General features: G+C 49.3%; 1 protein-coding gene across 5 annotated transcripts; it reads right to left on the reverse strand.

Moving 5' to 3' along the window:
- Nucleotides 1-5,529: 5,529 nt before the first annotated feature.
- Nucleotides 5,530-21,381, reverse strand: RAB3IL1 (RAB3A interacting protein like 1). 5 transcript variants are annotated; one of them, XM_032692388.1, is made up of 12 exons: nucleotides 21,007-21,279; nucleotides 16,388-16,622; nucleotides 15,855-15,950; nucleotides 14,293-14,370; nucleotides 13,496-13,711; nucleotides 12,091-12,213; nucleotides 11,210-11,338; nucleotides 11,008-11,120; nucleotides 10,152-10,175; nucleotides 8,705-8,804; nucleotides 7,826-7,892; nucleotides 5,530-7,481 (listed from the first exon to the last, which is right to left on the reverse strand). In XM_032692388.1, the coding sequence occupies exons 1-12, from the start codon at nucleotides 21,228-21,230 to the stop codon at nucleotides 7,399-7,401; spliced, it is 1,488 nt and encodes a 495-aa protein (XP_032548279.1). In that variant the 5' UTR covers nucleotides 21,231-21,279; the 3' UTR covers nucleotides 5,530-7,398. The 5 variants fall into 5 exon arrangements, 4 of the variants coding, with proteins under 4 accessions (XP_032548279.1, XP_032548282.1, XP_032548281.1 ...); XM_032692391.1 differs by lacking the exon at nucleotides 12,091-12,213 and having other exon boundaries at nucleotides 21,007-21,381; XM_032692390.1 differs by lacking the exon at nucleotides 10,152-10,175.
- Between the last annotated feature and the right edge of the window lie 1,368 nt (nucleotides 21,382-22,749).

Here is a 22,749-nt window from a genome sequence, read left to right on the forward strand (position 1 = left end):
CTGTATCAGAGCTCTTCTACCCACAACTGAAGTTTGAAAGTCAAGCTCAGGCCACTCAGGTCAAGGGAAGCTCAGCAGAAATCCAAGAAAGGAGTGGGAGAAGGTCAAGGAGAAGAATCCTCCCCTGGAAGCGCCACCTTCGCCTGCAGCACCCTTCTGAGCACAGTTAGATAACCACACAACTACATCCAGGTGCTGGATGTGTGAATGACAATGAGAGGATTAATCACCTTAATTGCCTGTGATTGCACCCATCCTCCTTCAAATGGGTGTGTCTGGTTCATTTGCCTGATTAATTTCATTGGCCTTAATTATCTTGGCCTCAGATCTGTTTCATTAAGCAGCAAATGGTTTTATATAAAACACAGGAACCATACTGCTCTTCTTCCGTGTGTTTTATTCCCTTGTTGCTTACAAGGTGCCTGATAAAACCTGAAAACTTGGGTCCTGAGCTGCAGAAGATGCTGCTGGTTTCTGACTGGAGCCAGTTGCTCCTGCCTGGCCCAATGAGCATCTGCAGGTAAATCATTCTGAGTTGAAATTACCACCCTTTGCAAGTCTATAAAACCTTCAGGCCACACTCATAATCCCAGATGGACCAAAGCAGCACAACCTGTGCTTCACCATCATCCAGGGGAGAGGCAAATAAATAAAGTGTGAACCTAAATCAAAGTGCTGCTGCCAATTCCAATTCCAACCCATGCTCATTCTTGTCTCCCCATCATGCTGGAGCTCACCAAATGCTAAAATTAAGCACCTGATTTGGTGAAAGTATGCAACTGAAATGCAATCCAACAGCACTAGAGGGCAAGGCATCATGAATCCAGTGTTCCGGCAGCATTCCAGCATCATGACTCCTTTCACATCCTGCAAAAACTCAACAACTCAATAATAACAAAGTGTCTGGGCTTGAATGTTGCAGCAGGAGATTCTGGGCAAGTCAGGGACTGGATAAGCTTTAAAAGCCTCTTCCAAATCAAACCACTCCACGACTGTGATAATTTCTGTCTGCATAACTGAAAATAAAATAAAATAAATAAAAAGCGAAGAGATGTTGAGTCTGCTCTGTTCTGTGATGAGCAAAGGAATCATGCACAAAACAGAAGATAGAGATTAAGAAGCAATTTCTTTTCTGCAATGTTTCCTAACAGAGAGGGGCAATCTTCAAGGTCTCTATTGAAATATGTGGTAAATGGACTCGAGTTTCAGAGAGGTTCTCCTGGATGTGGCAGTGTTAAGACAGGGATGAGTCCCATGTGCTGCAGTAAGAGGGTTTAAGACATTTGTGCGTTTTGAATGTGTAAATCCAGGCTTTTAAAACCAGCATGATGAAGAGGAAATAGTGACACCACAGCTGATGACATCAAAATGATTTCTGGGCTTTCAAAACTCAGTTGGGTCAGGCACTGACCAGCCTGACATCCTCAAACACTACACATAAGGTCTTCTCCACACACACACACATAATTTCAGTCCTAGATGAACAAGATTTGGAACTCATATTTCCTCTGTTAAGGTTCCTGTGTAGAAGAAGCTTTAGGACTAATGGGAGCCAGAGCTGCCAAGACTTTTGGGTGGATGCAACACTTCCCCTGACCAAAAGCATCATGGGACCATTAGACAATTCCCAATGCTCCAATTCCCCCCAACACAATATTTGTCACTGCCTTCAGTTTGACTGAAAGTTGGATTAGTGCTTCATTCCCTCTTTGTGGCTTTTGCCAACTGGCATTGATGGCCTGACAAAGAAGAAGATCACCAAGGGCAACAGGGGAGTCACATCTTCCAGCCTCAGCTGCTGATGCAGAAAGAGCAAAGGTGCCTCTCAGTCGTGACCAACATTCCGTCATCAGGAAGCATCTTAAATTGACTCTAAGGTGATTAACAGAGCAGAATTAGCCCAATGAGCCAGGGGAATTAAGGGCAGAGAGCTGTCCTTGAGCCAAGATCCCATCTACATCTGCCAGAGGAAAGCCTGCAGTCCCAGAACTGGAGTGGAAGCAGAAATTAGAAACATGAACAAAGTCTTTGGTTAAAAAGTGCCTGGGGTTCTGTGTGCCCACGTGAACCCCACTAAAAGCTCTGTAAGTAGCACAGGAATGAGTGCTGGAGTTTTCACTGCATAGCTTCCTTTTCACAGCTCCCCTCTCTGAGACAGTCCCACAGGGAGCTGTTTTGGGACTTACTACTCCTGCATGAATGGCTGTGAATTCCTTTTCTGTCACTGATGTTACTTGTAAGTAACGACATTTGTACCAGTGATTCAGCTTTTCCCTTGTAGCTGACATCTTCTCCTACAAGGGGAATCAATTCAAGTTTAAGGCAAAAGAAAGTTAAGGATTACCTTTTCCTTCCCAAACTTTCTCTGCTGTCTCTCTGCTTCATCATCTGAGGTAGTGCTGTCACATCTCCTGAGCCAAGGCACCACTGTGAGCTCAGATTTATCAGAGAATCACAGGATGGTTTGGGTTGGAAGGGACCTTAAAAATCTTCTAGTTCCAACTCTCTGCCATGGGCAGGAACACCTTCCACTAGACCAGGTTGTTTCAAGCCCTGTCCAAGCTGTCCTTGAACACTTCCAGGGATGGGGCAGCCACAGCTTCTCTGGGCAACCTGTGCCAGGGCCTCCTCCCTCTCACAGGGAAAAATTTTTAACTAATATCTAATGTAAATCTATTATCTATCTAAATCTAAAATCTAATCTATTCAACTTAAGGCCATTCTATAATCCATTTCTCCCTTCACATCCAGCCCACAACTAGTCCTGGTCTCATTGTCTCTATGCTCCCTTTTCCTTCTAATCCACCCCCAAACAAGGTAAAATTCTCACTTCTCTCATCTTTGGGTTGCGCACCACACACCTGTCATCTCACCATTGCAGTTTATCCTCTGCAAATTCAGGGCAAAGCAGGGAATTACCCCACTGGGGGCCTGTTCTGGCAATTCTCTGAGTCTTCTATAAATCAGCACAAAGTCCATCTGCCTCCACAGCCTGACTCAAGTCAACCTTCCAGCTCAGCCCAATAACCCTCGTACAAACATGGGAATATTGACGTGATAAATAGCAAACCCGACCCGTTGGCTCTCAGCACCAGTGCCACCACAGGGATTGCTCCTGTTGGGAATGTGTTGCCTTGGCAGAGTTGACCAGCCCTCAGTGCCACGTGCACATTGAAAGTGCAGCCAGATTTGACTTTTCCTGGCAGGGCCACACTCCCTGAATGCCTGGAATTTCCCCATGGCTGACACAGTGCTGCCTATTCTGCAATAATTCCTGTTGCTTTGATAGATTCATCCTGCGGGAAGCTTTGAAACATCTGACTTTTTTGAGGCCAGCTGCTTATCTTCTCCTGCTTTTCTTGATTGCACCTGGAGCAAGCAAGCAAACAAAAAAAAAAACTCTTTCATTTGTTGGTTCCTGGAAACACACAGCTCTGAGAGCATGTGGGGACAGCCTGACCACTGAGCAAAGCCTGATTTACAGCCTTGAGCAAACCTGGAGGAACTCTGCAGGTAGGGGAAAAGACAGGACTAGCACACACAGGGAATTTCCAGGAGTAACCAATTCTCAAGGTCCCTTATCCTGCTTTCTCTCTTCTTGCCATACCAAGTCCCCTAAATTCTCCTCTTGTGCATGTATTAACATCTAAATACTTAAAAGCACCTCTCTGTGCACAACACTAACCTCCATCAGAGAGAGCAAACATCCATTTTCTCTCCCAAACTCTCACTTTATGACAGGGAAAAAGGATTTAGAAGGGAGAGGGGAATGAAAACTAAATCCTCTTTGATAGTTTTGCTTGTTGTCCTTCAGCTCCAGCTACAGGAAAGTTTCTGACAGCAATCCCTGCTGACACTACACCTAAAGACCAGCCAAACATTTCCAGTCTGTCACCTGGCCACCCTCGTGGCTTTGCAACATTCCCCTTCAAGAAATCCAAATCCTTCCTTCCCACATCACAGACTTACACCCATCTAACACCAACTCCCATTTCCAGCAGCACAGGGAAGCTGTTTCCCTGCCAAGGGGCTGCAGGGGACAGGTCAGCAGGTGTGAGGTCTTCACGGAGGCAGAAGCCAGGAGGGGTCTGGAAATGCTCCGTTCCCACAGGGAGGGAGGATCAGGAGGGAGGACAGTCCTGCCTGGGCTGTCTGTGCCCTCTCGTGGCTGCCTGACCGCGCTGCATCACCAGATTCTTGTATTACTTCTGAATTTAAAATTATATCTCTTTCTGGAGACTGCTCTCCCTCGGACCTGTTAGGGTTCTCCAGATGTGGCAGCCCCTCCTTCTGGGCATTTGTTGGGCACTGAACTGCCTCCAGTGCCCTCCTCAAATGCCATCGTGGGAGTGTGAATCCAGCCAGTACAGACCTCACACACCCTCACTGACCAGGGAAATCCGAGAGCAGCATGAGGTCAGCTCATCCCATCAGAGGGAGGCAATGCCCATGTTTACACAGGAATGTGAAGGGAAAAGGGTGACAGGGAGATTTAGGGGCTGAGCTTGGAGTGTGTCAGGGCACTCCGAGTAGGGAGGACAAAGGACCCCAGTTCCTGCCTTTCCCATCATGTGAAGGTCATGGTGATGCTTCTGGCTGGCACAGCAACCACCAGCAATGGGATCTCAGGGTGCATCCAAGCAGAAAAAAACAGCCAAGGCCTGACCACTCCTCATGCAAGTTTACAGTAAAAAGCAGATCCAGATCCCAGAACCACTATTCCATGGGGTCTAATCCCGTTTTCTGCTCTGGCTGTACCTCAGCTTGCTTTCCCAAAGGTCTTTGATGTTTTGATTTTTCCTTCCACTGTCATCCCCAAGAGATGATGATGAGATCTTCCATGTTAATGTCCAGAGCTGAACACAGGAGGAGAGCAAGTGATTTTAGAGAAACCAGAGTGGCCTAAAATCTCTACCTGACGTTAGGAAAAGCAAGAGACTGCTTGGCCCTGCAAGGACAGAGGAAGAAAGATCCTTGAATTAACCAGCCTTCAGGACAGCAACATATCCCGTGCAATGCTCCAAGCCAGCAAATTGAGCAGGAGAAACCTCAGCTTCCCTCACGAAAAACAGGGACCTGTCCTGTCATAAGTGTTACTTCCCTGTGAGGGCAGTGAGGCACTGGAACAGGCTCTCTGAGGATGCCCCATCCCTGGAAATCTTCAAGACCAGGCTGGACTGGGCTTGGAGCAACCTGAACTAGTGGAAGGTGTCCCTGCCCACTGCAGGGGGTTAGAACAAGATAAGCTTTAAGGTCCCTTCCAACCCAAACCATTCTGGGATTCTGTGAAGAAATGTTCATCCACCTGTGGAAAAAACCCCTTCCATTTGGCACGAAAACACTATCACTTATTCCCCTCATGAAGTCAGGGAGCAGCCAGCTATGGGAGGGACACACTGATGAAAAAAACCATTAAAACTCAATCCAAGACACAGGGGCCAGAGAAGCTCAGAGAATATCAGCCAAACTTCATTTTCTCTTGGCTACTGAGCACCCCAACCAACCCAACCCCTCAACCTCCAGCCAGACTTTTAGAGGTTAATAGCAAATGTTTATTTTCCATTATTAAAGAGCAGGGTGCAACTATCCCGCAGTTAACGGAGTGACTTCATTTTCCTTTACAAATTGTTCTCTCTGCTTCATTTCAAATGTAAGACAACTTCACACATGGCATTTCTCCAATTCCTTTCATCTCAAAAGTGCTTTACAATGTGACATTGAGGGGAAGAAAAAATTCCCACAAACCAAAACATCTCCTACCTTGAGAGATCACCTCATTCCCAGCGCTGCAATGCAGCCACATACTGTGCAATGTAGCAGCCAATGGCACAGGAAGACATGGAGAGATCAAAAGGTCAGGGGGAGCATATAAAAGGAGAAATTCCAAGGATAGAATTTACCTGAGCTGAAATCTGCAGCTGGGGAAACCAAAGCTTTTGCCTTCCCTGTCTATTCCTCCCTCCTCTGGGCAAAACCACAGCAGCTCAGTTTGTGTCTTTAGTGGAAGAAAACTGAGTTCTTACTGTAGCATCCCTTGGCAGAGGCTGAAAGTTCTGGAGCTGAGGATGGTGACCTGGTGCTGGGCAGGGCGATGCACCAGTCAGAGATGGAAACCCCAAGGTGGGTGGTGGCTGCTCCACAGACACTGAAAAAAAGGCTAAATTGGCTACAAACCACTGTCACGGCTTTAACAAACCTGAGTCTGTGGCAGACCTGTGTGTTCCAACAGCTTTAGTGAGATCCCTCCCTCCCAGCACAATGTGGAGGATACAGAACCGCAGCCACACCCCTCACGTGCACACAAAGATGCCTCAATTCCCTCACTGGGGATGGCAGCCCAGGAGAAGCTGGGATTCCCACTGGAGTGGGCATCTCTAGGTCTAATGTAATAGGAGGGAGGAAATCTCTGGGCTTCAGGACTGTCCAGCCTGAGCATGCTCCTTCTGGGACATGAAGAACCCAACCTGGGCAATGGATTCTACCTAAACAATGCAAACAGGACTGCCCAAAGCTCCCTCAGGATGAGGAACAGCTCCAGGGCATGTTTGTAGGTGAGGTAGAGCACCAAGGCTCTACCAAGACACCAAGGCTCTACCAAGACTCCTACACCAAGGACTGTCACAGGGTCTGTGATAAGGTCTGCCTGTGACAACTGCAGCAGATTTTCTAGTCCAGGAGAAAACATCCTGCACTGACTGCAGCCAGCTGGGAGTTAGGGAATTTTCCTGCTCCCTTTGTTCTGCTGAAGGCCCCAGGCGCACAGGTCCAGCTATTCCCCAGCCTGGATAACCCAGAGTCAAACAACAAGCTAAAAAGAGGAACAATTCCTTCCTTGTGACTCCGTTGGCAGAAAGCTTCTCTCACAGGCTCCTTTAAAAGGAACAAGGAAGTACTTGGAAACAAACTGTTCATGGCTCTCCGTAAGATTATTGTGCTCTGCTGGCATTTTCTGGGCTGTTATGGGAGTATGGTCAGCAGGACCTCGGAGTACCCCCAAAAAACGAGTGGGGCACAGGGACAGACAGCCAGCATCTGTCCTGACAGACTGGCTTACAGGGAAGGTCCAGAATTCCTGTCCTCCTCAGAAAATGCCAAAGAAGACTGCATATAAAAACAAAAGTTTAAAAAAAATGGATATACACTGCATATAAGAGACTCCAAAGTCTACAGATGGCCACCTCAGAGCAGCCAGGGCCAGCCCAGCTCTGAGGGGACAGCGTGGAAGCTGCATTCCAGTCACAGTTGGAGCAGTTGGACAGCTGAAGGTGGAAGTTGTGCTTCTTGGTCAGCTTCAGGCAGAAAGAGGGTGGGGAAGAAGAAAGGCCCATTGCAGGGCAGGCACTGCACTCACAAAGCCCTTCATACTGGAGCAGTTTCCTTCCATGCTCAGGCCTCTGCTTACATCTCACTGGGATAAAATCCAAGTTTGGCCAGGGACATCTCCCTCCGGAGACGCATGACCTCCCAGTACATCAGCTCCACTGCAAAGTAAAAGGGTGTGGGGAAGAGAAGGGAAAAAACAACCAAAAATCAGTAAGAAAGGCACAGCTGGACACTACCTCCCAGTGTAGCCTAGCCAGGCTCCTGCCCAAAGTCAGGGAAGCAGGACATGCCCATCAGGTCACCATTTATCAGCACCACCCCAGGGCAAAGCTCCCAGGAACTGGTGCTTTGCTTCCTTCCCTCATGTTTTTTCTTTTGTCATTTAACTGCATCTCAAAGACAAAGGGAGTTGAGGGGACACTGAGCTGGCCCCACTCCTGTCATTTGGAATAGCACCTCTTAATTCCTCCACAGAAAGCATCCCACTGCAACCAGCTCTTACCATCCTGCCTCACCAAGCCCTGCTGGATATAGCGGATATATGTGAAGAAGTTGCAGACTGCTGTGATCTGAGAGAGAGAGGAAAAGAGAAAAATCAGGAATCAGCTCCAGAATTGCTCTGCCGAAAGGCCTACCCTGCACTCAGCAGCAGAGCTCAATGTTCAGCACCTGAGAAATAGTCACACATATCACCAGGTAAGATGAAAGCTGGTTAAAAATAAAATTAAAAAAAACCATCTGGGTATCTGCCATCCCATCCCTAGACATTACATTATCCATGAGACACAACATGGAACAACTCCAATCTACTGCAGATTTGAGACATTGCTTTGGGGCAAGTGTCACAAATGAGTCAAGTCTGTGCACAAAAAACAACTTTTTGTATCCAAAATGGTCACTTTCAGGATCAGCTCTTGTGATATGCAGCTCAGGAAAGAATAAACTTCTAAAATGCTCCATTGAATCAAAGCCCCAACAGCAACATTAATAAATTATCCACCTTTTCCCTTCCCTCCACAGAAAGAACAACTTGTTCTCACAACCACCTGAGTCATGGATCTGACTGGAACAGTAAGAGCATTTAAAGAGCAGAAAATTACTGTATTTTACAAAGGGGAATTAAATAATTATAAAGCCAAAAAAACAAAGCCCTGCACAGAATGAAACCATGGAAAGTGAACACACTGAGGGCCGTCTGAAAGTATTAAGCAAGGCTGGATCTGCACCCTAATTATAAACCAAGAGCCACCCTGAGCTCAGGAACAAACTCAAATCCCACAGGTCTTCCTTAAGTTGAAGGCTGACCCTCAAGAGCTCCTACATCTCAGGGTATGGAACAATTTTGGAGGGTCAAGGCACGCTGGGAAGGTAAAGGACTCACCCTGGCCCTGCAGGAAGGTGAAATGTAGTAGTAATTCCCAGAATCCCCCAGCATGATCCGGTGCTTGCAGGTCCTGGGGAGGCCACTTAGAGCACATTTCCTGCAGGGAAAGGAAAAAACACTTCAACAATCCAGTGGCACAGCAGAGATCAGGAATTTAGGAATCTCAAGAGATGGAAGGGGGAGCTCAGAAGCCAGATCTGGGTCAGTCAGCATGAAAAAAACCCCCCATGGCTGATAGAGCCTTTTGCTCCTAAAAGATTCCATAAGTGGCAAGTTAGGAGAGTTAAATATCTGGAATCATGAATTATTCCATATCCAAATACACCAAGCTGTACCCTTTCCCTGGCACAGAGCCCAAGAGAAAGCTACAGAAAACAGAGTGTAATGTCATCTGGTCCCTGCATATCTCCTCCACATTCCAGGGAAGACTCAGGTGTATCAGCTTTCCTGCTGGGATGCAAACATGCTGGCTGGATATCAAACCTGGCCTCAAAACTGGTAAATCCAGCATTAGAGCAGAATTTGCTCATGCTGAGAACTCAAAACAAGCCACACAGCTCTGAATGAGGCTTGCAATTCCTAAGGACAAGCCAATCCCTTCTTGGGCAGACAGGGAAGAAGCTTGGCTTCACAATTTTAGGATTTCACTCAGAGTGACAAAAACAGTCTTTTCAAAACAGTCAACAGCCTCTCTTTTCCTGCCATTTTTTTTCTGTTATTTCTTCTATTATGGTTCCCATCACCAGCCAGTTACCTTTCCTTCATCTTCACTTTAAGCAGTAAAGCAGAATTTACTATTGCATAGTTATCACCACATTCCTCAGAGGCTCAGTTCCTGCATGTGGAAAGAGCAACATCACTCCCCAGCTGCAAAAAAAATGCTCTGGGAGCCATGGAAGGTGCCAACACATGGGAGCAGATGTTTCAAGGAGATTCTGAGCGTGTCTCTGGGCTTGTTTTCCACTGTTATCAAGGCAAATATTAGCCAAGAGTGGAAGCATGGGCTGTAGGAGTCCACATGCAAGGAGAAGCAATCACTGACCAAATATTAACACAACTTAAGGAGATTAAATTCTCAGGAAGTGTAGGATGACCAATAACAAGATATTTTTAAGTCACAAAATTGAACATTGGAGCACATAGAAAAAAGAGACTCTTGGTGACTCGGTGTAACCACAGCTGTCACAACTATATTTAGAGGTAACCAAAAATGCCACAAAAATCAGTGTTTTACACCTGGGAAACAAAAGTAAACAAATTCCTTTGGGATTTTTTTTATTCCCAATAGCAAAACTCCTCACCATCCTGCCTGGAAATTAAAAAGGGTTAAAGAGTTAGCTCAGTTCAGCTCGAGCCTCCAAGCTGCTACATTGCACTGAGTTAGTCACTTGTTAATGGATTAGAGATCTTTGATCACTGGCTAAACAATAAATGCTTCACTTACGTTACAATTTGTGACCGGAACCCACTGTGAAGACAAAAAAAAAACCACAAAAGGAAACTGATAAGGATAAAGACAGGATGGGTTGTTCTTGGAGCAATTTGCCTAGAGATGGCAGAAAATGCAGGAGCGTGGTAGGAAACCTGTGTTTGCCCTCACAGGGACACTTTAGGGGGTGCTCTGTTTGAAGGTAAGGGAGGGAAGGACAGAGAAAGGGAGCCCTGATGGAACTTGAATTCATCAGCTGAATAAAAACCCCTCCTTCATCTGGAATACCATGTCATTTCTGCTAGTGCTCCTCTTCCTTGAGGTGATCTCAAGCTGTTTGTCACAGCAGAAACAGTCACACAAGCTCTGAAGCAGCCACAGCCCCAATTCTGGTGGCAAGGTGACAGCATCAGGTGGGGAAGATGATGTGCAGCAAAAGGAGATCTCTTCTGACCTAGGCTCAAACCCACCAGCAAGGTCAGGATGCAAGGTGAGCTCAAACCTCACAAGATGCAAGAATGCAGCTCTAATTTAACCCTTTCATCCCTGGTTATGCACAAACACCTTCAGAGAACACAAACAAGTTGCTGCCTCAAGGCGGGGGAAAAAAACCCACCCCCCAGTCAAGGGCACTAACACCTCACAGGTTATCCCAAAAACCAGCCAACAGCTCATCTGCTGAGCTAAGCTCATTCCTCTTCTCAGGCAGAGCAGAGCTAAATTCCAACTGCTCACAAGCCTGGAGAACACTCAGCTGAGCCCTTTGAACTGTTCACCTCAGTGACTGAGTGAGGCCTGGCCAAACTCCACAGCATGGGACAAACCGACCAACAGCAAGGAGGGGACAAAAGACGGTAAACACGGTCCTTACTTCGGCCCACCACACTCTTCTGCTGCCACCCTCACCACAGGGAGCGTCTGGGAAGCCACTGGCTCGATGGTGAGGGTGTTCTGCTCCACAGCCACTCGCACCAGCTCCGACAGCTGTGGCAAACAGAAGGGAGAGGGGTTACGAATGTGCCGAGGTCACCTCCACAAATGTGACCCTCTGGAGCTGCTTTTCCAGCACTCACCTCCTGCTTAGTGAAGTCCAGACAAGGTCCTATGTCTTCTCGATAAATCCTGTCCAGGAAGGAGCAGGATTTATCCAAAGTTGGAGATTCCTTCCAGGCCTCGAACTCGGCAAATAAGATGGAGTCGACCTGCAGCAAGTGTCCAAGAGGAAAGGGAAGTGGCAGGGTGGTCACAAGAAAAGATTTCATATCAGAAGGTATCTGCTACTATGCAGGTAACCGCACTGCAAAACACCTCCTTTGGCATCTAGAGAGGCTCAGACACCAGGGAAGTGTCTGAGAGAAGCTTCCTTGCCTCTCATCTCCCAGCCACCAGCAGTTCTGTAACAGTTCTGAGCCACAGCCATCCTGGGCTTATTGTGCCAGAAACCTGCAGGTACCTCTCTATCCCATCTTCCTCCAGCTCCAGCATCCGTGATGCAGGAAAAGCCACCACACAACCACTGAACAGACCAAGTTCCCACTCAACCCGTGTCAGGAATGATGAGAGCAGCTGAGTGGCAAAGCACAGTGGCAATGGGAGACTCTGGGACCTGGCATTTAAATCCCAGATGGATCATTAGCCAAACCACCAATTTGACTGACAGGGCATCTCTTACAAGCCCAGGAAACAATAAAACTAAAGAAACCCTGTTGAGCAACACAAAGCACATGAGTGAACACAGCTGGGAAAGTCTGGATTCCAGCACACTCCCTCTGTGCCATGGAGACTGCTCACCTGGGACCAGGAACAGCTTCAGAGCCACAAGATGGAAAAACAAATGGAGAAAAACAAAACAAAAGGAAAAAAAATGGAGGTTAGCATAAAAGGGAGCTGGAACTGAAAGGCTGGAAGCATGAGAGGTAGCCGGGTCCCACCTATCCCCAGAAAGGTTGGTTACCTGCCGTGAGGAGGAGGAGGAAGCATCTGCTCCCAAGGCCTGCCAGCCTGGCTCATAGGTGATGTGGATGGCCTTCCCAGGGAGGATGCAAAGGAGCAAGGAGAGGAGAGCAGGGAACCCAGACTTGGAGGGCAGAGGGAGAGACAGACAGTGAAGGAAAAGGTTTAGAGTGAGACAGGTAAGAAGGGAGGTAAAAAAAGTGAGGTAAAACAGGAGATAGGAAGAAAGGCTCAAGTCCTGTCCTCCAGGAACTGAGCATGCTGCTCAAGGCATCACAGGGACACAAGTCACACCTTTAGATTTCAGCTTAGGGTGCAAAAAGGGAACAGATATTGCCATTTTTAGGCTCAATTTAGAATGGGACACATCTTTTTCATAGGGCACCAACCCTCTGAACACCAGATTCCCTTTTATCACCTCTCACATAGGCCACTAAAGAATGTGAGAGACAAAGAAACCACTCCATCCTTGATACAGAATATTATTAGTCACTTTGGAAGCTGAGCCCTGAGATTTTAGACCCCAAGATATCTGCACCCTGTGGAAGTTGCCTCCATGATGAAATGACAGGTCCAGATCTTAAACAAACAAGTCCTTGGTGTTTCCTCAACAATTCTTCATGATAAAGGCAGCAGCTGCCCCAAAAAAATCACCAGTGAGACATATTCCCCCACCACATTCTCACTCATTTTCATTCTTCCTGACCAAGTACCATAAGCTGCCTCCTTTTTGCTCCCCAGGACAGCTGTGTACACATCTGGCTAGTGGGAAATTCCCAGAAGGAAAGATCCTGGTAGCAGGAAGAAGTGTTACACTCGTGGTCACAGTAGGTTTGGGGGGGTGCTATCAAAGGATCACCTTAATTAAACAGGGCTTGTTTGGAAGTTATTCACAATGCTTTGGATGCTTCTCTGCCCAGCTCCTTCCAGTGAGGAAGGAATTAAATATAATTAAATATATACTCTGCAAAGAGGGAGAACAGTGCCATGCCCAAGAACACAGGACAAGTGAGACGTTACTAGCTGATGGAGGTGTCCTGGTGTCCAAGCCAAACTGAGTAGGAAGAAGAACCACCACCATGTCATGCCAGAACAGGCTATGGACTCATCTGCCAAGGTGCAGAAAACCACTGGCTCTGCTCAGCAACTCATAGCACTGGTACCTCCTGGATCTGCCCATGTCCCCCAGAGATCCCTCAACTGCTGTTGTCCTGACACAGCCTCCAACACGCCTCCCAAAGAGGAAATACCCACCACAGCCTGCCTCAGCAAAAATTTAGGGAACAAGACATGTTACCACACAAACAGCTTCTTCCAACACTGAAACCACAGATTTCTCCAGGAAGCCCCTGAGCACAGTGCCAGCAGTGGCTCTGAGGCTGATTCAGCGAGTGGTCCTCACCCACCTCTCTGCACTCCCGAGTGACTGGCTCTGGAGACACATTCTGTCTGGCAGCTGAGACCATGGCACTGCTGGTGCTTTTGTTTCGCCCATGGCCCTTCCTGAAGCCGGCTTTGGAAGGGCTCTGGAGCTGAGGGTGCAGCTCCCGGTTGGGGGAGGAAGGTGTGGACGTGATCACCAGCGTCTTCAGAGCTGTCACCTCTGCCTGCAGCATGTCGATCTGAGGAGACCAGGTAGAGTCAACACCTGCTGAACTCAAGTTTGCTGCATCCCATCACATATTGAAGCCACAGAGAACCAGCTACAAGCCCAGCCATGAAGCTTCTCCCCATCCCTCCCAGTGCCCAGCACCACCCAGAATTTTAAACAAACAGCAACTATTTGGGATCCCATTCCTCTGCCCCTTTAGTCAGCACATTTTGCCCCAGGCTCTTTTCAGACCCAATAACCCCAAAGAAACTTCTCTCTTGAGTTAAGCAACGTTGTGATTCAGCCCTGCCAGGAAATTCCGATGCCCCAGGTCCCTGCTCTATCCATTCCCACAGCTGTGACAATTAAACAGCTTATCAGTTCCCTGTGGTTTCCCTGGCATCCATTTCCCAAAAAGGAGCTAAATCAGGAACAGACTGCAAGGATCCCTCTTTCCCCTCACTCTAGTCCCTTTCCAGTGTCTGCTGGAAAGGGAGAAGAGCAAATGTAAGCACTTTACTCTCCTCCAGCCAACAAGCAGTACTGCGGCCAGTCTGGGCAGTGATGCCACCAGGCTACCCCAAAAATCAAGTCCTAGAGAGCAGTTCTCACCTTGCCCCGGGCCTCCCTCAGCTGTTTCTCTGCTGCAGCCTGTTTAGTGTTGGCTTCTCTCACCATCTTGTGGGCTTCCTGCACCAGAGAGAATTTAGTCTGCTTGTTACACAAAGCCACCAAGGCAGGTCACAGATCACATGATCCAGGCAAGCAAGCAAGGGGACAGTCATCCCTGCCACATCCAAGGGATTTGTTCTGCAAGCTGTGAAGTGTCTTTCCCCAGAATTTCCCGGAGAACGCTCCCAGTGCCAGAGCCTGGAGTGCATCCCCTGCTAAGGAGTGTAATGAGCTAAACTAAAGCATTTAGCTGACTAGTCCAAGGTCATCTCTCTCACTGATAGGGGCTGCTTGAAGAATGTCAGAAGCAAAGGCCTGCCCTTCCTTGCCCTTGGGAGTTGCTTAAAGCTGAGGCTTTAACATGAACACTCAGCTGTGTTGCTATGGGTGCTGTGGCAGGGGCTGTGGGTGCCTCTATTCCAACATCTCTGACTCCAGCCTCCCCTCAGCTTGGCTTCCTGGCTTGACCCCAGTCACTGAGCCCTGCTGGTTGATCACTAAACCTATTTCTGCCCCTGCCCTGCTGTCTGTGACACTGATCCTGATCCAGACCTGCTTCTCCACATCTTGGTGAGGTCACTGCTCCTGCCTGGGTTGTCACTGCACTTTGCTCCCACTTCCCTTGTGGAGCAGCCAGTCCTCACTGCTCCAGGTATGGCTGGGACACAGCAGGACATGGAGCTCAGGCGGGGGCCAAATGGTAGAAACTGGCTTAAAAGGCTCTCCCACAGAAAGAGGGGAGTGGGATGAATCCCACCTGGGTCCTCCCTGCAGTGCTGTCTGGAAGCAGAGTCTGGCCAAGGCCACCAAAGGAAGGGAACAGCCCTTGGCTTTATTATCTCCAAGATCATCCTGAGCTCAGGCAGCCAAAATTTCAAGGGCTCTCTTGGCCCTCATATCCCTGTGTGTCAAAGGTACAGATGGGCTCTGGCTTTCCTCACTATCCAGACAGATCCAAACATAAGAGCTGCTGGTAAATGGGATTTTGCCAGGATAGACCTTGGCAAGAATCACATTACAAAAAAAAAAATCAAACCAAAACAAAAAACCACCACAACTGACAGGCCTTCTGGACACTCATTGGAGCAGAATGTGTGAGGACATCCAGCTTGTTCCCACCCCCAGCAAGGGCTGAGACAAGCCAGGGAATCATCTCTATTCCACAGTAGCTGCCCAGCAGGTATGGAGAGGGACATGGAGAGGGACAGGGAGCTGTGCCTGGCTCCAGCTCCAGGCATCCCCACATCTGGTTTTGTCACCATAACTACTATGCTCTTTATGCCACCCCACAGCTGCCAGAAGGGGCAAGAAATACCTGTTAAATGCTCCCCAGGAGCCTGTTCTGAGGCTCTGCCTGCAGCACTGCCCAGCTCTGCTTCTCCAAGTGGGAAAGAATAGGGGAAAGGAAGAAACTGTAGGAGGAGACAGCTGGAAGTTCAGTGAAAGCCTGTCTTAAAGGGGCTGGATGCAAGCTTAGGGTAAGAAAAGGAAGAGGGTGGTACCTCAAATAGGCTGGCTGTTAACTCCTCCAGTTCCTGCTCCAGTTGTTCCCTGACTTTTGACAATCTCTCACATTCTTTGTCCTTCAGCTTCAGCTCCTGTTGAGGAAATGGAGGACACATTATCCCACAGCAGATCCCAGGAGTGCTGATGCCCTGCCCTGTCAATCACAACCCTTCCTCCCCACCATGACACAGATCCCTGATCCCAGATTCCTGTCACTAAACTCTGCGCCAAAGGCACCCTCCCTCCACAAGTTGTAGCAGGATTTTCAGGCTCATTTCAGGAATAGCTCATTTGTCATCAGCAAGGAGGCTTCCAGTTAAGCACTGCCTTGAGCTGCTTCCTGCAGTAGGTTTCCAGGATTAATTTGGATATTGGCACATCCAGCAACTGATGTCCTGCTCCAAAGCACTTTATAGCCACCTCAGCTCAGTCTCTCTCCTCTTCTGCCTGCTCCAGACTCCTAAAACACCTCTAGGAAAACTCCTACTGCTCCAATCCATGCTGCCATCCCCAGGTATTCTCCCTTTACCTTCTGTGCTTTGTGCAGCTCATCCTTCAGGAACTCAGACCCCTTTTCACGGATCTCCACCGAAGAGCTGCGCAGGCGCGACACGTTGAGCTGCTCGGTGGACTGGGTCTCACCCACACCTCCAGCATCCTGGCATCCCGTCTCCAGCTCCTCCTTGTTGCCTTTGGATGGCATTAGTGGCTTCCAGTGCCCCACAGCAGGTTGCTTCTGGCTCTCTTCCTCAAAACTGACCTGGCTGTGGGGTGACAGCACAGAGAAACTTCTCAACCAGTGTGTCCCAAGAGAGGACACTCAGGATAAAGCAGAAGAACTAAAGACAGCTGTTCCAGGAATCCTGTTCTCACCTGGATTCCAAGAGAAACACACTGCAGCTGCCTTGTTTAGGACCCTGGTACTCACCCAGCAGACCCAAGTTCAGACACTGCTTCCCCAGCTGAAGGAAAGTAGGAAAAAAAAGGAACACAGTTCTCCCATTCCCAGTGTACAGACCCTAATCCCCTCTGCTGCCAATCCAGCCCTCCCCTACTTCCCACCAAAAGCCTCCACAGAGCCGCCTAAACCAGTGCATTTCCAGTGGGCTGAAGCCCTGTTTTTAGTTTCAGTGGCTGGCAAGTGGAGATGTACCGGAAAGAAGAAACCAGAAGAGCCACCCAGGAGACTGTTCCCCAGCAGTGCTTGTGCAACTCCCAAATTAACACAGATGCTGGAGAGGCTGATGGATTTAGCTGGCTTTGCTGGGGTTTTAGGAGAGGAAAACCTCATCAGTGCCTGCATGACAGGGCACTGCAGTCACCCTGGGGTGTGCATCTCCCTTTCTTTGTGCATCAAAGTGCCCTCACGTAGTTGCTCGCCGTTTGAAGGCAATGGGAGCGTGTCCAAGCCTTGCACACATGGAAGTTTTCTATCATGCCCAGCCACCCAGCAGGACACACACACTGCCCTGCAGATTAACCTGCTGCTCGTTATCTCTGGGTCACAAGCCTTGGCTGAGCTCTGGTGCCCAAGCCCTCTGCCCACACTCCTACTGCTTCTTGCCCGCTGCCTTCTCCTTCAGAGAAGCCACCACCTCCTTTGGTTTGGTTCACTTTCTCTTTTTCCCTTTTCCCAATCTGCTTTCCTCTCCTGAACTTGCTCTTCCTCCTGCATTCCAGCCAGGACATACTCTTCCCTCTGATCCAACTCCAGCCCAATACTGCACAACAGAGCACAGGCTGGGCTTATCTCCTCAGCCATGTGCTCCTCAAAAATAGCCTTGTTCTCCCTCAAACACAGAAAGCAGCCAAACCACGAGGCCCAACCATCCTTTTCCCCCAGCCTCAGTGTCCCACCACCTTTTCTACTCAGATTTCTCTCTGTTTGTGCCCACTCCAACTCTGTCTATGAGCAACAGCTGCCCACAGTCATTTTCCAAAGAGGGAAAGAAGCAGCAGGTACCAGCTAAATCAGCTCAGGTACCACAAGAAAGCATGTGGAAAAGCACATATACAGAACTCTTTAAACCCTTGGAAGACAAAGAGCACAGGATCTGCGAGACGGTGGATGACAACAGGATCATCCCTGCTGCCATGCCATGCCAACTGGATGGCATCTGGGCAACAGAACTCGGGGAGGGGGACATCAGGTTGGTATCAGATTTTGCTGACCTCTCTGTCAAGCAAGTACATGTGAAAGCACCACAAATACGATCACAGTGCAGAAATTAACTAGTGTCCCACTGACTTCACCTGGTTTTACCGACCATTTCCTGAGGAGATCTAGAAAGAGAGGCTCACCCTGGTGATAAGACTAAATTTTCTGCAATGGATTTGCCATGGGAATCATGCCAAGCAGAGAAGTTTGTCCAGCACATACACCAGTTCTCAGATGGCACAGGGGAAGTCCTCTCTGCTTTGGACTTTTGGGATGAGACAGGGTAAACTGCAGAAAAGAGACCTCTCCAGGTATTCCTGCATTAGAGGAAACAGAGCAGAAGGGACCCAGCCAGTCCCAGCACCTCCAGCTTCTGGGAACAGAGCACAAAAATCAGAGCACAGAGGAAAAGCAAGATTCAGAACCAAGCAGCTACTAAAAAAGTAATAAAGAAGCAGCAGAGAAAAGGGCATTTCAACAGTCCACTAAACTATTCATGCAGTCAATCAAACCCACAGGAAGAAAAAACCAATGTTGTTTCTTTATGACTCTCAAACTCTCACATGAAAGCTGCCTTGGGAAACAGATATTTCAGCACATTTCCACACACTACAGAAGAAAACTGGAGGATATGGAAGAATGAAACAGTCCCACCCACACCCTGTAATGCCAAAAACATATCCTGAAAAACCATCTGCGATAGAATAGCTCGTTCTCCACACTGCGCAAACAGAATCCTCATGGAAGCCTTGGCTGTGCTGGATCTCCATTGTCCAGGTGGGGCTCTGAAATCCAGCCCACAGAGACCAAAAGACCACCACATACACTCACTCTCTCTTGCTGACTGGTAGCTGTCTTTCTTGGAAAAACGGATCATATTATGTAAGTCCCACACTGACACAAGAAGTACAAACTTAAATAGGAAAAAAAAAATTCACAACACCCCACAACCTTCTAAAGTTGGTTTCTGTAGAAAAAGCAAAAAAAATGTGCAAGATCTGCACTTTTTCCAGCGGGCCCCACATGTTTCCTGCACTGCTGATCCAAGAGGGTTATTTCCCGTACAAGCAAGCCTCTGGCTCCCTCCAGGTTAAACTCTTACCCGCGGGTGTGGGAGAAGGACTCGACTTTTCCATCTTGCTGGGACAGATGCCTGACTGGCACCGTGTTCATCATCACGGGCTGGCATCTGTCCAGAGCCCGTGGCTGCTCAGTATCATCCCTCAAAAGCTTTGGCAAAGCATCTGGTCTCGTTTCATTATATTATTATGTTATAGCAGAACACACAACTGCAGTTTCTTGTCTTTGCCTCAGCAACGACCCTGTTGTGTCTTATGTCTGGGGGTGCTGGTGCCGCACGGCGTCTCCTCATTCCATCTCCTTAGTTGGCTTCCACACAACTCTTTCCACAGGTTGCCCAGAGAAGCTGTGGCTGCTCCATCTCTGGAAGTGTCCAAAGCCAGGTTGGACGGGGCTTGGAGCAACCTGGTCTAGTGGAAGGTGCCCCTGCCCATGACAGGGGCTTAGACTAGATCAGTCTTTAAGATCCCTTCCAACCCAAATCATTCTGGGATTCTATGAATCCTACGAAACACCCGCAGCGCCCTGAGCGCTGGCGGAGCCGGGGGGCTCCGGGCTGCAGGGACACAAGGTGTGAGCACCGAAACCACCAAACCCCGTGGAAGCCCGAGGGGCACAGACACCCCCCTCAGCCCCCGATCCCCCCCGCACCTACCCCCGCAACATCGCTGGGTCCCTGATGCTGATGCTGCTCACGGCGGAGGGGCGCCCGCCGCCCCCCCCATGCCCGGAGGAGCCGCAGCTGGAGCGGGAGCTGCGCCCGGAGAAGCCGGAGCCGCAGCCGGAGTCCTTCCCGGAGGAGCCGCAGCCGGATGAAGAGTCGGAGCGGTTCCTGGAGGAAGGGGAGCCGTTCCCGGAGCGGATCCCGGTGGAAGCCGAGCTGGAAGCGGAGCGGATCCCGGAGGAGCCGCAGCCCCACCACCGCCCACGTGATGCCGGCGCGGCTGCGCCCTGAGCCCGCCGGGGCCCTGGAGGGTCACTCGGCGAACGGCGGCACGGGCAAAACGGGCTGGAATCGCGGGAATTAGAGTGGTTTGTTACCGATCACATCAGTGCAGGGCAGTGAGAAGCGAAAATTAAATCTTAAACAGCCGTTCCTCCGCCCTTCTCTTCTTCCCCGGCTCAGATTCGCGCCTGGTTTCCTCTGCCTCCTTCCACACGGGGCTGCGGTCAGCTCTCTCCTGCTCCTTCTTGCTCAGAAGGATTCGTCACTCTTTTCCCCTGCTCCAGCATGGGGTCCCTCCCAGGGGAGACAATCCTCCGTGGACTTCAACATGAGTTATTCACGAAGTGCTCCCGCGTGGGTCACTTCCACGGGGTGCAGTCCCTTAGGGACAGGCTGATCCAGAGTGGGATCCTTCCACGGGAACCACCTCTGGCTGCAATTGCTCCCATGCAATAGCTTTTATCCCCCTTCTTAAATATATTGTTCCAGAGGTGCTCCCACTGTCACTGATGGGCTCAGGCTTGGCCAGTGGCAGGTCCATCTTGAGCCAGCTGGGAATGGCTCCATCAGACATAGGTAAGCTTCTAGGAGCTTCTCACAGAAGCCACCCCTGTAACTCTCCCACTACCAAAACTGTGCCCCAAAACCCCAACACACTGAGGAAGTCAGAGATAATATGCAGGAAGCTGAAAGGATGGGGGAAACCTGGCTGGGGGAAGAAAGGCCACTGATTGTCCAGGATTTTTAAACTTGGCATTCAAGGAGAGCACAGGGCCGGAAACAAAACAGGCAAACCACTCCTGCTGTTACCCCAGTCCCAACAGCAGATCCCACACCCACCTTTGAATTGACAGCACTGAAATTTTGGTGAGTGTCTCCACTCAACCAAAAACTGCCCCTGCAGGCCACCCTAAGAGGATGTTTTCCAGATCGATCCTTCCCCATGTTTCCCATCACATCTTACCTTGCCATTGCCCAGGGCTTCCCTCCAGGCAGCCGTATCCCCTCAGAGCCTTCACACGCTCCTGCCTTGCTCTCCGTTTGCCCATCCTCTGCCTCACTGCCAGACCCAAGGCCAAAGGCTGGTGAGTCAGACATGGTGATCCATGTATCCATTGCAGAATGCTGCTGTGGATACCACATAGGGAGCACTTCTCTGTCCCAGCATCTCCTGGGTGTCCCTGTCATCTGCAGCCCTGCCCTGCCTCATGGCCAGGATCCATGGTGACAGCACAGGCCAACCTCATGCTCTGAAGTCTGGGAACGGAGTGTTCGGGACGTTTGTGTCTGTTTGTGTCGCTGGCTGTAACCTTTGTTATCTTCAGGGAGCTTTTGGGAGGAGGGGAAAGATCTTCAGCTTTCCAAGGCAGCACCACAAGTAATTAGTCTTTGTAATTATTAACTCCCAAGGCTTGGCTGGCAGGGACGGAGGGTCCTCAGATTAGAAGGGTAGAACTGATTCCGGGAGCCGACAAACGCAGGAAGGATGAGAACTGATAGTGCAGACAGGAAGCATTGAGGGGATGTGCTGAAGATTCAGAATCCCAGCCACTTGCAGAAGTTAACTTTTCATAGGGGGAGAGTGGCATGTGCTTCCCTCTTCTTCCCAGAAGGAAAGGGGAAAACCAGATGCAGGCTGGGAAGAGAAGGAGGAATGGGGATTATTTTAGATCTTGGAAAGCAGGACTACACCCCAGACCCAGCAAACGCAAACCGGATGTTATTGCCATGAAAAGGAGAATGAAAACAAATGGCCTCAAACTCCAGGCTCCTTCCAGCCCCTCCTTGCTGGCTCAGATGCTGTGCTGATGTTTGCTCAGCTGGCTGCAAGGCTTTCAGCAAGGGCTTTCTGGGATTTCTGGCTCTATGATCCCTGATTTCCAGGACCAACACATTTGGTCCTCCCTTTGGAGCCTAATCCCTGCCACAGAACCTATGGCAAGAGAAAGGGGATCTTGCTAAGGACCTTTCCCTCCTTTTCATGCTGTGCAAACTGAACTATGCAACATCGGAGAGGGAGATTTGTCACCCTCCAAGCCCCTAAAAACAAAATGCAGAGGGTAAAATGGAGATTAGCACTCAGGTCTGAGGGAGGTGCAGAGCTTGGCACCCACAGCTCTCAAAGCCCCCCAGGATGGCACAGAATTAGTGAGGAATTCTGCAGCATAAGGGGAAGAAGCCTGGGGGTCCTCACAAAAGCACTGAGGGTCACTGCATCCTCTTCAAACATTCCTGGCCAGCTGAAATCTCTGGGTAAAAATCCTGTCCTTGCAAAACAGCACCTCCTCAGATAATTCCCACCGTATCTTTATTTTAATTACGTAAGATTCCAGGGAAGAATGCTATTTTGAGAGACATCCCTGATGCCAGCTGCCTCTGTGTCTATCTCACCACTGAAACTGGACCCACTGTCCCAAAAAGCACTTATTTTCTAGGAGACAGCAAGGAGGGCACCGTGCCACTCCCAGACAGTTGCTGCTAACTCAGCATGGAGAGCGGCCCTCTGGCATTCCAAAAACAGGGATTCAATTCCCACCACAGTAATTCAGTTTCTGCGTCTGTAACATTGAGAAAATGAGGATGATTCCAAGGCTGTGAGGCTGAGGAGGGATATCAGACCTCCTTGTTTCCTCCTCTGCTTCTGTGCAAGGAATCTTCCTCAAGTCCTGCAAGGTCTGAGGCCACAGAGGATGTGAAAAGAGATCCA

This window comes from Chiroxiphia lanceolata, chromosome 6, assembly GCF_009829145.1.
Source record: "Chiroxiphia lanceolata isolate bChiLan1 chromosome 6, bChiLan1.pri, whole genome shotgun sequence".
NCBI classification, from domain to species: domain Eukaryota; kingdom Metazoa; phylum Chordata; class Aves; order Passeriformes; family Pipridae; genus Chiroxiphia; species Chiroxiphia lanceolata.